At 46.6% G+C, this 15,253-nt stretch overlaps 1 protein-coding gene across 1 annotated transcript in view; it reads left to right on the forward strand.

Annotated features, from left to right (window-relative positions):
- The first annotated feature begins 1,235 nt into the window (after positions 1 to 1,235).
- The window catches only part of LOC134800657 (lactase/phlorizin hydrolase-like), a 39,557-nt gene continuing 25,539 nt past the window's right edge, over positions 1,236 to 15,253 (forward strand). The window contains exons 1-22 of the mRNA XM_063773139.1: positions 1,236 to 1,329; positions 2,250 to 2,353; positions 2,558 to 2,705; positions 3,657 to 3,823; positions 4,217 to 4,527; positions 4,651 to 4,763; positions 5,572 to 5,702; positions 8,713 to 8,801; positions 9,486 to 9,633; positions 10,312 to 10,472; positions 10,674 to 10,766; positions 10,870 to 10,962; positions 11,066 to 11,158; positions 11,262 to 11,354; positions 11,458 to 11,550; positions 11,654 to 11,746; positions 11,850 to 11,942; positions 12,046 to 12,138; positions 12,242 to 12,334; positions 12,438 to 12,530; positions 12,634 to 12,825; positions 13,876 to 14,028. Coding sequence (XP_063629209.1) covers positions 1,301 to 1,329; positions 2,250 to 2,353; positions 2,558 to 2,705; positions 3,657 to 3,823; positions 4,217 to 4,527; positions 4,651 to 4,763; positions 5,572 to 5,702; positions 8,713 to 8,801; positions 9,486 to 9,633; positions 10,312 to 10,472; positions 10,674 to 10,766; positions 10,870 to 10,962; positions 11,066 to 11,158; positions 11,262 to 11,354; positions 11,458 to 11,550; positions 11,654 to 11,746; positions 11,850 to 11,942; positions 12,046 to 12,138; positions 12,242 to 12,334; positions 12,438 to 12,530; positions 12,634 to 12,825; positions 13,876 to 14,028 — 2,676 coding nt within the window. The 5' untranslated portion in view covers positions 1,236 to 1,300. The remainder of the gene's footprint in view (positions 1,330 to 2,249; positions 2,354 to 2,557; positions 2,706 to 3,656; positions 3,824 to 4,216; positions 4,528 to 4,650; positions 4,764 to 5,571; positions 5,703 to 8,712; positions 8,802 to 9,485; positions 9,634 to 10,311; positions 10,473 to 10,673; positions 10,767 to 10,869; positions 10,963 to 11,065; positions 11,159 to 11,261; positions 11,355 to 11,457; positions 11,551 to 11,653; positions 11,747 to 11,849; positions 11,943 to 12,045; positions 12,139 to 12,241; positions 12,335 to 12,437; positions 12,531 to 12,633; positions 12,826 to 13,875; positions 14,029 to 15,253) is intronic.

Raw genomic sequence — 15,253 nt, forward strand, 5'->3', positions numbered from 1 at the left:
GTATCTATGCAACATAGATTTTAATTTTATGGTCATTTGTGTACCTACGTGAAAATAAGTATATTAATTAAATGTATCTAAAACCATATCAGGTTCAAACTAAAAGTTGTTGTGTAGGTTAGTCATATCCTAGTCTAGTCATAAATAAGAGAGAAGTTCTGCTAGTCAATATTAATGCCAAATGAACATGCGACCTAGTGTTTCGACCAATGGTTTCTCGGGTAATTATGACAGTTACTAAATGATTATTCTACGAATAGTAAATATGCGTATCAATATTATCCTGTTTATGGGCTACTCTCACGAACGACTATTATGCGTAATAAGTCAAATTAGGTAGGTGGTTAAATAAAATAAATGGTTTAGAAATACTCGCTATGCTCATGGTTCGATTTCGGAATCTTTCGCTTGCTCGGTTATCAATATAATTAAGTTACATAAGCACAACAGATAAACAACAACCGCACAATTGTGTACCTAATAAATAACTAGGTACCGTAAAACGGGGTGAGTAGGTTTCGCGGGGAGAGGTGGGTTATGAATGGGGAGAGAAGGTTTGAGAGGGGGGTGAGAAGGGATTTTAAGGCTACTGCTACAAAAATAATGTATTCCAATTTAAAATGGAGCTATAGTAATACGCATAATAAAAAAAAATCGATCCAACAATCTTCCAAAATCATATTTATATGAAAACCCCTCTCACCCCAAATACGAGGCACTACGGGGTGAGGTGGGTTTTCCTCTTTATCGTCAAAGTTATGAAATGGACCCAAAATAAAATAAAAACTAAAATACAAACGTCCGGAACACTTATTATATATGTCGGCGGCCGATCGTAAGATCAGGCATATCGTGAAACGTGAAAATCTTTGACTCATTCCCTGAGGCGACGGAGCCACGCTACGCGGGGCTCCTATTTCTGGGCAGTTTGCCCTTCGGGCATCTGAAGCAACCTAACGAACCTATCCTACCTATGTATTGGTTTAATGTGACTATCGTCAAAACATTACACAGGAACATTACGATCGGCCTACGACATATACACGTTACCATTCAGTTTTCATATGTAAAAATAAAATGTTATCGAGGTTTGAATTTCAGCGTTGACCCATTTTACGGTACCTTAGGTACCTAAGTATTATATTTATCTTGTCATATTTATCTTAAGTACCTACTTATGTACATTCAATTCATTGAAGATAAATATTTTGGAGGGAATGTTATCGCCGATGGCCGTGATTAAGTATTGTTTTCGTTATATATTATGTGACAACACGTAGTTCGGTGATCAGTCGAAGACATGGGTTGCATGAAGGCGGTAATTATCGGGTAAGTAGGGTAATTGCGTCAGTTCCCCGTCCAGTGCCAGTGTCCGTCCACTTGGCGTCAGTTGCTACAAAGAATTGCGTATCATTTGAATATATACGGGTATTAGACGCATTTCTTGAATATATAGGTATATATTCAAATTATACGCAATAGGCTACGTTCCTACTAGTCAAATCAGCTTCTTTTTTAGAACTGTCAAAACGATTTTTTGGTATGGAATTTATATGAAAACAAATATAGTGACGTCACGGTAAACTCTTATATTTCAATCCGATTTATTAAATACAAACTGTGTTTAAAAATAGCTGCTATCTATGTTTTTCTAATAATTATCATATCTGGGGCTTTATTTCGTGCACGGTTTGAAATAATTTATTTTAAGTACCTACTGGAAACATCCCTATTCTGTCGCAACTATGCCAAGTAGACGGAAACAGGCATTTATTTAAACTGTATTGCATTACTTAGAACATAACTTAATGTACAATAGGCTGACTTAATACCATGAGGCATTATCTACCAGACTACCAGTCAACCGTAAGGTAAAGCAGAATTGTAAATAATCTTAAACAGTAAAAACTACATCGCAAAATAGTGTGAAAGTTCATTAAATCATTTACGGAAATGACATTTACAATCAGCCTAAAAACGTAAAATGTTGTCGTTGAGTTCCCTTCTGGTCTTCATCACGAGTTCCGCTTCACGAAATAGCACTGGTTAAATGCGCATACTTGATTTATAGATAAATTAAAGTAATCCCTTAGTATTCTATAAATTTGAGGAGTTTCTTCAATCCTCGTGGAGTTTACATCAGAACTGGGGATTTTGACAAAAATGGGACTTGTCTGACGTTGCTTAAATCATCTGTCAAGCTCCAGATGTTAAAGACCTCTCGTTGACAATAGTAACTTGTGTTACAGTTTGGTGCTGTGTGTCGCGGCGGCGGAGCGGCGCTTCCCCGACGGATTCAAGTTCGGCACGGCCACCTCCTCCTACCAGATCGAGGGGGCCTGGAACGCCAGCGGTAAATAATTTCTCAGCTCGTAAAGTCTCTCTTTATTCTTCAAAAACTGATGCGCAGCTTGCATTTTACCCACAAGAGTGACCAAGTAATTTGATGTAAATTTTGAGTTTTTTCATCATGTAAGCTGATGTAATTCACGTTTATGTGATGATTTTGAATGATAAATATTGAATGCTCGATCAATAATCACAAGCGTTCTCCCAGACAAGGGCGAGAGCATCTGGGACCGCTTCGTGCACACCAAACCAGAGGCCGTCAGCGACCGGAGCAACGGCGACGTGGCCTGCGACTCCTACAACCAGTGGAGGGAGGATATTCAACTGCTCGAGGACCTTAATGTGGACTACTACAGGTAGGTAAACATATATTTTATTTATTTACATAAAAGATGTATATAGTGGTACTACTAAACAAAATAAGAATAGGCCCTGGAGGCATTGTACCAAGGATGCTGGCGGCATTTCCTCGTTGTATCGCAATGTTGATACGTTGTGCGAGGAAGCCGCCAGCTCTTCAGTCACCAGTTACGTCAACCAGACGGTTCGTGATTTACCTATGCAAACAACTTGTGCGCGGGTCTTTATTGGATCGCATAATAATTGATTGTCTTAATGTAATGTTACGCATAAAACTCATTCGCATAATTGTTATTGTGCTGAAACTAATAACTATTTTAGTATATAATTTTTTTTGTTTATATTACATGTATTTCTTGATATACCTAATAAAACCTCATAACATTTCTGAAAAATTATAAAACAAACCTAACCTACCCTATTCTACACAACCTATGCAAAATATTGTTGAAAATATACTCCATGTTTCAGCTGGAGTAAAATTATGCGAAAAGAATTCTATGCGTAACATTACATTAGGACAATCAATTATTATGCGACGAGATCGGCACCCCTTGAGCGCGATGGGACCTCATGGACCTAGAGTTTCAACTCCAAATGGTACAGTATTTTATTAATTATTAGGTAATACAGGAGTCATGAATTTGACACAGAGAACTCTAAGATATTGTAGAGTATGTGCGAATAAAAGTCCAATTCATCCCGAGGGTCGTGAGGGTTCCTCTCGACAGAAGGAAAAATGATCATACAGTCCGGTCGACAGAAAACGTGAACGTTTTAATATTATAAAAAAAAATAACATGATAAAGCCATGATAGTAAACGGTTATCATGCCTTGTAACGCTTGAAACTCCCAACGGTGTTGTTTGCGCATATGCCGACCCTTTAAAACACTTCCCTTATAAATAACCTAATTTGTTTGTGTGGTATTTGTGTAACATGGTCAGATTCTCGATATCGTGGCCGCGCGTGCTGCCTACCGGGTTCGCGAACCGCGTGAGCGAGGACGGCGCGCGGTACTACGGCGCGCTGATCGACGCGCTGCTCGAGAAGGGGATCGAGCCCGTCGTCACGCTCTACCACTGGGATCTGCCTCAGACGCTTCAGGACTTGGGTAAGATCAAAGAAAAGGTTTTCTGTTCTCAAGATCTCAAAAAATGACAATAGGGACCAGATAGACGAACTGCTAGAGAAAAGCTTAGAGCCTCAGAGTCACCCTTTAACCATTGGGACTTGCTTACGTCAGTTACGACAACAATATAAACAATCTACAAAATAAATCAAATAATCTTGCTTGGTACGAGTAAGTAGAGTAACTACACCACACGACTAATCGTTGTGGAGATCCTTGGGGTCAATTTCCAGTGAACGTCTTTTGTCTAACACTAGGTCTCAATTGATATAATCACATAAAACGTGAAAGACATAATTCTTAAAATCCCTTAATACACGCTTCAAAATGCCGTGTCTGTGTAGTCAGTGGTTCAAAATCAAGCATGGTTTCCAGGGGGCTGGGCCAACCCTCTGATCTCGGGCTGGTTCGCGGACTACGCCCGTGTGATCTTCGACCTGTACGGAGACCGCGTCAAGACGTGGCTCACCATCAACGAACCTGTCGTCGTCTGCGATGTTGGGTATGTCTGGTTTGACAGTATATCCAGGCTGGAGCGACCCGCTGGTTCGCGGACTACGCCCGTGTGGTCTACGACCTGTACGGAGACCGCGTCAAGACCTGGGTCACCATCAACGAACCTGTCGTCGTCTGCGATGTTGGGTATGTCAGGTTTGACAGTATATCCAGGCTGGAGCGACCCGCTGGTTCGCGGACTACGCCCGTGTGGTCTACGACCTGTACGGAGACCGCGTCAAGACGTGGCTCACCATCAACGAACCTGTCGTCGTCTGCGATGTTGGGTATGTCAGGTTTGACAGTATATCCAGGCTGGAGCGACCCGCTGGTTCGCGGACTACGCCCGTGAGGTCTACGACCTGTACGGAGACCGCGTCAAGACGTGGCTCACCATCAACGAACCTGTCGTCGTCTGCGATGTTGGGTATGTCTGGTTTGACAAACATTGAGTAATAATCCCTTCTCTAAAAGGAAACGTTATTAAGTGGAAAGTTGGAAACTAATAGCATGAGCATTTTTTCATGAAAATCTCCAAAATAATTCTGAAATTTTGAGAATTTTTTGGAAGTGGCACATCACGACTAGCGAGTCGGTAGTTGAAGACAACAATAGGGAAGATGTGAAAATACTTGCACGAATCGGTTTGATATTGTATTAAATATCTTATAAGTTGACTGGAGGGAGTGGAGGGTATCATACCGAGACATCTTAACTAGAATAAACGGGACCGATACAGCCTTCTAACCTTCATTAACAGGCCGGCAATGCGCGTGCATCGCCTGTGGTGTGGCACGTCTCCATGGGCGGCGGTTATTGCTCACCATCAGGCGATTCATCTGCTTGTTTGCTTGCTATATCTATAAAATAAGTTTTTGGCAAAAATTTAATTTTTGGTACAAGTTCTCTCTGACTGTACTTTTACCACAGGCAACTAATGCTCATGGAGACAATTCTAAAAATCGCCAAACACAATTAGGTTGCGTTGTTTCATCACAGAGTTCCTATGGTCACCTCCTGTCTCCATCATCAGATCAGCTCGATGGTATCATAATATTGCATTGAAATGCATTATCATCCGACGTACATATATATGAAAATTTTGAGCTCAATCGGAACTCGGGAAATGGGTCAAATTTAGCTTCCAAGATTTGACCCATAACAAACTTACATCTTACTAACAGGGCAAGTTAAATAAAAGTTTATAAAAACCCAGAATATGATATATTGTCCAGGTACACCGTCTACATAGCTCCAGGGCTGGAATCCGAAGGGCGCGGGTCGTATATGTGCACCAAGAACATCCTGCTCGCGCACGCGAAGGTCTACAGGCTATACGAGGCGGAGTACAAGCCTCAATATCAAGGTATGTAGCCACAGTAGCCAGTACCGTCTTTACCATAAGGGCACACGGGGCCCGTGCCCGGGGCCCCCATCCTCAGGGGGCCCCGAAGGACAGACAGTAACAGTATATTTGATTACCCATAATAAATAGAAGATAATTGTAGAAAAATGTTAGTTTAATTAGCTATCTTTACTTTCCAAAAGGGCCCCAAATTCTTATGTGCCCGAGGGCCCCAGCATAGTTTAAGACGGCCCTGACAGTACCTTAAACTGTATAGGTATCCAACGTAGAAAAAACCGGCCAAGTGCGAATCGGACTCGCGCACGGAGGGTTGTGTACCATTATCAAAAAATCACGTTTGGTGTATGGAAGCCCCATTTAACACGTTCACTGCGGGACAAATCTTGGTGAACTTTAAACTGGTGCGGTTGAGATCGAATCGGCCCAAACTTAAGCTCTTTTACAGTGCGGGTGAGGCCTTATCGACCTCAAATTTCAGTAGTTACTTACATCCTTCATAATTTTGCCTAGACAAGGATTAGGTGTTTTCTTTTGTGTTGTCTCCATTTGTCAGTAAATGTTTAATATACAGTTAGCTTGGCCCTTGGTTCTGACCTCTGGTTAAAGAAAAAATACCTTAAGAATTTTTGAGGTCTTTTAGGCCCCAAAACGCACTAAATTTTATCTCAGACTAGTGAAGGGAATGGCAATTATCGCTACACTATCGATGAAAAAATCATCATTTCACCGAGCATCTTTGGTACAATATCTCAAAAGCCGTTTTTAGTCAATCTAATGCCCCTGCATCCAAACTGTCTCCAAACTTTTATACATGAGGGCCATATTGCGCCTCAGAAACTTCGCGCGGGCCACCGTCTACCGTTTATTTGTATTAATTATTTAAACTAATTAGCAAACACTATCTATCGGTTACGATCGCTTTCGTATTTAGGTACCTACTTACCAATTATTTACGTGAAACACGCGTGGTTTGGTATCGAGTTATCGACAACTATGACCGCACTAACGTCAAGCGAACGACTCCCGCGTCGCCAGGCGTCCCGCTCAGTGCGGCCTTGGGGTCACTTTCTTGAGGCGTAAATAAACCCCAACCCGCACTGTGTGGATAAAATATATACCCAGTGCGTTTGGGGCTTATTTTGACCTCAAACATTTTTTTTGTACCAACGAGTCCGGGTTTGAATAACATAAAGAAATGTATATTTGTCTTTATCGTACGCCTTGTAAGTAAACGGCGACAGCTGCCGCACGAGAGAGATAACACGAACTTTTAGCCCCGCACCAGCGTGTAGTCGAGCTTGGGGCGGTTTTGCCTCAAGCCGCAGTGAACGTGTTAAATATTAATTTGATTCTGTTTTTAGTTATTTGTTGTTATAGCGGCAGCAGAAATACATCATCTGTGAAAAATTCTATTGTCTCGTCTGTCCCGGTTCATGAGATACAACTGTCCGTGGTGATAAATCCCATGTTGCACAATGTACCTACTATATTATCATAATTATCGAGACTAGAAGTTATACCTAATCTGCTTTGACGGTGAGATTGTGATATCTGACAAGTGATTTATCATATCATAACAGTTCTGTATCTTGTTATGTATTTATTAACATTTATTTTACATAAACAGCACTTCCTGGCAAGAAAATTCGAGTCCGGCCAAAATATGATGGATTATTCTGTCAAGCAAAGTATGTCAGTAGCAAAGTGAAGTAGGGCAACACTCAAAGAGCAGTATTGCGTTAAGAAAAGCAGCATTGTACATTGAACTAAAACATATATTATTGTATTTATCATAACCTCAAATTTTACAAATATTTACGATCAACGAGCAGGATTGTACTATCGGGTGCAGCGTGACAGTAGTACATGGTGACAGCAGAAATTTATCTTGAAATAGCAATCAATAGTAGCAATCTATCTAAGATTGTAGAATGTAAACAAACAAGATGGCTGTCCACGCGATCCACATTCCACAGATAAAACACAGATGACACGCGATTTTGGAATTAAAGTTTGTCTCATTTCAATCATAGACAGATAGAATCATACTAGTACTATAAGTGGAAGACAAAGGTCTTACACTGGTACTAGCACCCAAAAGAACAGGATGAGTATAGTTTTCCTGGTTGTTACTGACTGACAATAGTTATTTGTTTTACAAGGGGGCAAAGTTTTTCTTTAACCGCTCGTGCTAATAGGTATTGATACCCGAGCAAGCGACAGATTCCAAAATTGGAATCTTGAGCGTTGCAAGGGTTTCAATGCACGAGAGTTAAACAAAATTTGCCCCCGAGTGAAACAATTTTTTTCACCACACCAACCCGAAACAAATATTCAATGTAAAATATAAAACAAAATCAAATCAAATCCAAATGAATGTTAAAAAATACTTATCATCCAGCAAAATGATCATTTAAAAGTCAATTCTATTCTACCAGCAAACATAAGAAAACAACTCAAAATTTGCATTTGATTATTTTGCCTCACATGTGAGTAAAATGCAACTTTGCTATCAGTTTTTGAAGTGCAAAGTACGAGTAAGCCTTTCCGAGCTGGTGTGATGAAAATTGGTTTGGCCGACTAAATTCGAAAACAGTGTTGCTAACCCGCGATTTTTCAAATTTGCCGCCTTTTGCTACTGACAAGATTTGCTTGACCAAGTATATTTAATCCGAGATAAGATCACTGATGAGATGTAATAAATAAGTAAAATATTTAATGTCGGAATATTCCAAAACTGAAACTGGACAAAACATGTTTTCAAATGCGAGAGGGCGCCCTGTGTGCCGCGTGCGTGCGGGGCGCCACAAACACACTCCTGAAGGTGGTTGCGGAGGGTGGATAGCCCTCTCATCACTCATTGGATGTCTATGCATGCATGTGCGATCCAACCAATGAGCATTATACTTTGTCGCGGCCGCGGCATGCCGAGAGTGGGCGCCGGGCTTAGCTTGTGAGTTCGCTTTGAAACTGCAGACGGTTTACTCCTGTTATGTATTATGTTAAACAGGGCAGGTGTCGCTGACCAACCAGATGATGTGGTTCGTGCCGGAGACCGAGGAGGACGCCGAGCTCACGGAACTCGTTAAAGTCTATACGGTAAGGGGAACAACGAACAACGCTCAGTCAGACCCCCGCGATGGAATATAAAATATACCTATGTATATTTTTCAATTTGGAAAACGGTCCATGTGACTTACACTTATTTGACACTCGTACTCACACACATACACACACACTATATATTACACGAAGTTACATATGTCTTTAATATTAGGTACTGATATTACCAAATATTACTATCCTTTTTCCAATATAGATAATATAATCACCAATACACAATTTCCCACTTTAAAAAAAGTCGTCAATGGTCTATAAAATTTTTGATTGGCCAAATATAAAATTCTATTCTATTCTATTCTTTGGGGGAGGCCTTTGTCCAGCAGTGGACGTCCTCTGGCTGATATGATGATGATGACGAAATATAAAATTCTAAGTATATTGGACGGTGTCATCATGCGCGCAGCACAGCTGAGTAATAGTTCGCGGCATAATACAAGTGGGGTTATTTACATTGAACTATTATTTACAGTACGTATAGGACCAGTATTTTGCGCCATGAGTTGATGTTGTTTTGACATCAAACCATAGAAGCGGAACGTCAATCTCGTCTCGCGACCTAAACGCGTAAGCGCCATGGATTTTACGGCGCGTATTGATGGTTATTTATGAGCTCTAGTCAGACTATAGTTATTTTAGTTCGTGTATTTGTATATATTTCAGATCGATCGGTACTGCCACCCCATCTTCTCTGCGGCTGGGGGCTGGCCGCCGGAGCTGGAGCGCCACATAGCACAGCAGAGCGCAGAAGAAGGCGAGCCTCGCTCCAGGCTGCCGCCCTTCACGCAGGAGGAGATAGAGCTGGTCAGGGGTAAGTATATATTAGCCATCTAGAATTCTAGATATTGATATGACAACAGAAACTAGATTACATTAACAGAAGTATATTTTCAGTGCAATAGAGACAAGAGGTACTTAAAATGATAAAAGGTATTCGGGTCAAACAGATCACTGTGTTATGTCTTTCCTGTAGACATACACAAGAGTTAAGGGCTATAAAGGTTAATTTTCTTATTTAACCCTTATCCACGTGAAAAGGTCCTCCTTTTATTTAGAGAACTATGATAAAATCATTGCTTACATGCCCACAAGCTGTTAACTATTGCCCACAGGAGAGAAAACTAGTGTGTTATCGCGAACAGCACATTTTTCTCTCCTGTGGGCAATAGTTAACAGCTTGTGGGCATGTAAGCAATGATTTTATCATAGTTCTCTAAATAAAAGGAGGACCTTTTCACGTGGATAAGGGTTAAATAAGAAAATTAACCTTTATAGCCCTTAACTCTTGTGTATGTCTACAGGAAAGACATAACACAGTGATCTGTTTGACCCATTCACGTCGCGCGCCATATCCTGTGCCCCTTCTAATTTAAATGTACCTCGCATAAGAACCGTTATTTACAGCAGAAAAGGGGTCCTTATGCACATGAACCGTAAGGACCCTTCTCTGTAGGAAAGCCACAGATAATAAAGCATTGGTACGTGACAGGGTCCTACGACTACCTGGCGCTGAACCACTACACGACGCGCACGGTGCGGCGCGCGGGCGAGGGGGAAGTGGGGACCTTCCTGGTGGACGGCTTCCGCGAGCTCGGCGTCATGCTGGGGAACATCCCCGAGTGGCTCACCACCACGCCGCACCAGCCCGAGGTAAGGACGGCACGTTCCTGGTGGACGGCTTCCGCGAGCTCGGTGTCATGCTGGGGAACATCCCCGAGTGGCTCACCACCACGCCGCACCAGCCCGAGGTAAGGACGGCACGTTCCTGGTGGACGGCTTCCGCGAGCTCGGCGTCATGCTGGGGAACATCCCCGAGTGGCTCACCACCACGCCGCACCAGCCCGAGGTAAGGACGGCACGTTCCTGGTGGACGGCTTCCGCGAGCTCGGCGTCATGCTGGGGAACATCCCCGAGTGGCTCACCACCACGCCGCACCAGCCCGAGGTAAGGACGGCACGTTCCTGGTGGACGGCTTCCGCGAGCTCGGCGTCATGCTGGGGAACATCCCCGAGTGGCTCACCACCACGCCGCACCAGCCCGAGGTAAGGACGGCACGTTCCTGGTGGACGGCTTCCGCGAGCTCGGCGTCATGCTGGGGAACATCCCCGAGTGGCTCACCACCACGCCGCACCAGCCCGAGGTAAGGACGGCACGTTCCTGGTGGACGGCTTCCGCGAGCTCGGCGTCATGCTGGGGAACATCCCCGAGTGGCTCACCACCACGCCGCACCAGCCCGAGGTAAGGACGGCACGTTCCTGGTGGACGGCTTCCGCGAGCTCGGCGTCATGCTGGGGAACATCCCCGAGTGGCTCACCACCACGCCGCACCAGCCCGAGGTAAGGACGGCACGTTCCTGGTGGACGGCTTCCGCGAGCTCGGCGTCATGCTGGGGAACATCCCCGAGTGGCTCACCACCACGCCGCACCAGCCCGAGGTAAGGACGGCACGTTCCTGGTGGACGGCTTCCGCGAGCTCGGCGTCATGCTGGGGAACATCCCCGAGTGGCTCACCACCACGCCGCACCAGCCCGAGGTAAGGACGGCACGTTCCTGGTGGACGGCTTCCGCGAGCTCGGCGTCATGCTGGGGAACATCCCCGAGTGGCTCACCACCACGCCGCACCAGCCCGAGGTAAGGACGGCACGTTCCTGGTGGACGGCTTCCGCGAGCTCGGCGTCATGCTGGGGAACATCCCCGAGTGGCTCACCACCACGCCGCACCAGCCCGAGGTAAGGACGGCACGTTCCTGGTGGACGGCTTCCGCGAGCTCGGCGTCATGCTGGGGAACATCCCCGAGTGGCTCACCACCACGCCGCACCAGCCCGAGGTAAGGACGGCACGTTCCTGGTGGACGGCTTCCGCGAGCTCGGCGTCATGCTGGGGAACATCCCCGAGTGGCTCACCACCACGCCGCACCAGCCCGAGGTAAGGACGGCACGTTCCTGGTGGACGGCTTCCGCGAGCTCGGCGTCATGCTGGGGAACATCCCCGAGTGGCTCACCACCACGCCGCACCAGCCCGAGGTAAGGACGGCACGTTCCTGGTGGACGGCTTCCGCGAGCTCGGCGTCATGCTGGGGAACATCCCCGAGTGGCTCACCACCACGCCGCACCAGCCCGAGGTAAGGACGGCACGTTCCTGGTGGACGGCTTCCGCGAGCTCGGCGTCATGCTGGGGAACATCCCCGAGTGGCTCACCACCACGCCGCACCAGCCCGAGGTAAGGACGGCACGTTCCTGGTGGACGGCTTCCGCGAGCTCGGCGTCATGCTGGGGAACATCCCCGAGTGGCTCACCACCACGCCGCACCAGCCCGAGGTAAGGACGGCACGTTCCTGGTGGACGGCTTCCGCGAGCTCGGCGTCATGCTGGGGAACATCCCCGAGTGGCTCACCACCACGCCGCACCAGCCCGAGGTAAGGACGGCACGTTCCTGGTGGACGGCTTCCGCGAGCTCGGCGTCATGCTGGGGAACATCCCCGAGTGGCTCACCACCACGCCGCACCAGCCCGAGGTAAGGACGGCACGTTCCTGGTGGACGGCTTCCGCGAGCTCGGCGTCATGCTGGGGAACATCCCCGAGTGGCTCACCACCACGCCGCACCAGCCCGAGGTAAGGACGGCACGTTCCTGGTGGACGGCTTCCGCGAGCTCGGCGTCATGCTGGGGAACATCCCCGAGTGGCTCACCACCACGCCGCACCAGCCCGAGGTAAGGACGGCACGTTCCTGGTGGACGGCTTCCGCGAGCTCGGCGTCATGCTGGGGAACATCCCCGAGTGGCTCACCACCACGCCGCACCAGCCCGAGGTAAGGACGGCACGTTCCTGGTGGACGGCTTCCGCGAGCTCGGCGTCATGCTGGGGAACATCCCCGAGTGGCTCACCACCACGCCGCACCAGCCCGAGGTAAGGACGGCACGTTCCTGGTGGACGGCTTCCGCGAGCTCGGCGTCATGCTGGGGAACATCCCCGAGTGGCTTCACCACCACGCCGCACCAGCCCGAGGTAAGGACGTCATACTCCTTGACGGTCCCGCGCTCGGTGTCATGCTGGGGAATATCCCCGAGTGGCTCACCACCACGCCGCACCAGCCCTAGGTAACTTACTTACTTACATACTGCCGTGGCGCAGCGATCCGAAGTGGATCTTGGCTTCTGACACTAAGGAACGCCATGCTTCTCTGTCTAGCGCCGTTTCTGTCCAATCGACGGCACCGAGCTCGTTCAGATCTTTCACGACCTCATCGCTCCAGCGATACCTAGGACGCCCAACCGGTCGTCAACCATCCGGACGCCCCGGCCCGAGTACGCTCTCCAAACCGCTCGATCTTCACCCATACGGACCACGTGCCCGAGCCAACGGAGTCTTGAGGCTTTCGTTTCTCTGAAAAAAATAATAATAATGCCATTATTATTAAATCTAAAATCGAAGCCACGGTTCCTAAGAACAGATTTCGCTATCTCTCATAGTTTCTGACTTCTCCATATGGACCCATTTGGATTGATCGACCTGTATATGCTAATGATATTGTAGTGGACGGACACGTCAGCTACATGTTTTTTCGTCTTCATTTTATAGAAGTTTGACGTTTAAAATATCACTTGCACATCTTACTCTAATGATACACCTATCATACATATTCGTAAGTTCCGTAAACCTCATTGGTACAGTCAGCCAAGAAAATGGTTTACCACATTGATAGAGTCGAAAAGTGGTAGACCACTTTCTTGGCTGACCGTACTATTACGAGCTGGAGTTTAAACCCGCGACCTCGATAAGTACGCTTTCCTTCACAAACTGCACGTATTTCTTCGAGAGTTAAAGAGCTGGGGTCATGCTCGACGCCTTTTTTAATGTCATAGGTCAGCCATTCTCAAAGTGTGTGATTTTTTGCGGAGCCCCAGGGCTCCAATCAAAATCCAGCTCTTCTATATGGCTGGTCCACAGTTCAATGGTGATGAATGAAAATTATTAATTTGGGGCTCCATCAAATATTTCGCTTTTCAAAAGGGTTCCGTAACCAAAAAAGTTGTTGACCCGTAATTTATTAACCAGGTGCACCCCGGGGGTATCCGCGCGCTGCTGGGCTACGTGAAGCAACAGTACGGCGACGTGCCCGTCTACATCATGGAGAACGGGCTGACCGACCTCGGGACGGCCCTGGACGACCAGCCCCGCGCCACCTACTTCAGGAACTACTTGGAGCAGGTATTCTACTAAACGTTTCCAAGCTTTAAGGCTTTAAGAAGGTTCCCGTTCAGAACGTTCCACTGTTTTATTTATACGAGCGACCCGGCTCGCACGCGTTACACAAAACCTTAATATATTATACACTTAAACCTTCCTCAAGTATCACTCTATTGATAGATGAAAACCGCATGAAAATCTGGTTAGTAGTTTCTGAGTTGATCGCGAACATACATACGCACAAAGAGACAGACGCAACGGGGGACTTTGTTATGTAAGGTGTAGTGATTTACATCGCTCATTGTTTTCTATTTCAAGAGTGATAGAAATCGAAAAAACTGTAAGAAGATTTGGCTATAAATGTGCAGAAAATACCGAGAACATTTCATGGGAAATAAGGTCCAGTTAGGAGTGTCGCTGTTTGTACATTGCTAAGCCGGAGCAGGCGTGGCTCACTCCGCGATTTCGTCGCTTTGCAACAGGTAGCTGAAAGTACATCCGTTCCACACCAATTTTGGTGGCTAGCCATAACCCGCGCCTGGCGCTGTCGCCACCTAGCGGCCATATCTGTCCTGATCATAACAGACGCGTTTTGTTAGAGAGTGAGTCTTGTGTAACTAATACTATTTAGGTGTCCATGCCTTCGCTTGAACCACATTATGAGATAACACCCTTGTAACTCAGCCCTAATCAAGCGAATTCATCAACTAGTAGCGCCATCTATCGCGCTACCCAAGTACTAATGTCGCCCGGTTGCCAGCGCTCGGCTGCTTTCTCTTCAGTACGCTTTTGTAACTCAGCCGAGCAACACGTTTAGTGAGACGACATGGCGTCAACCCGTGAGACGACAAGGCGTCGTCCCGTGAGACGACAAGGCGTCGTCCTGTGAGACGACAAGACGTCGTCCTGTGAGACGACAAGACGTCGTCCTGTGAGACGACAAGGCGTCGTCCCGTGGTATCGTCCTGACACACGACATGGTATTGTCCTGACAGACGACATGGCAGCGTCTTGTAAGACGACGAGCATCGTCTCGTTAAAAGACCTTGTGACATTCCGCTCAGTGCCCGTGGCCCAGCGATGAGACTAAGTGAGCTCTTATAGCCATCATCATAAAAAGAATACCTACGGGTATAAATGGCACACAGCGTCGTCCCGTTGGACCACAAGCATCGTTGCGCGTCTCACTCAGTCCCGTGAGATGACATGACATCGTCCTGTGGGACATCAAGCGTCGTCCTGTAAA

The sequence above is a fragment of the Cydia splendana genome, chromosome 20, assembly GCF_910591565.1.
Source record: "Cydia splendana chromosome 20, ilCydSple1.2, whole genome shotgun sequence".
Lineage (NCBI taxonomy): Eukaryota > Metazoa > Arthropoda > Insecta > Lepidoptera > Tortricidae > Cydia > Cydia splendana.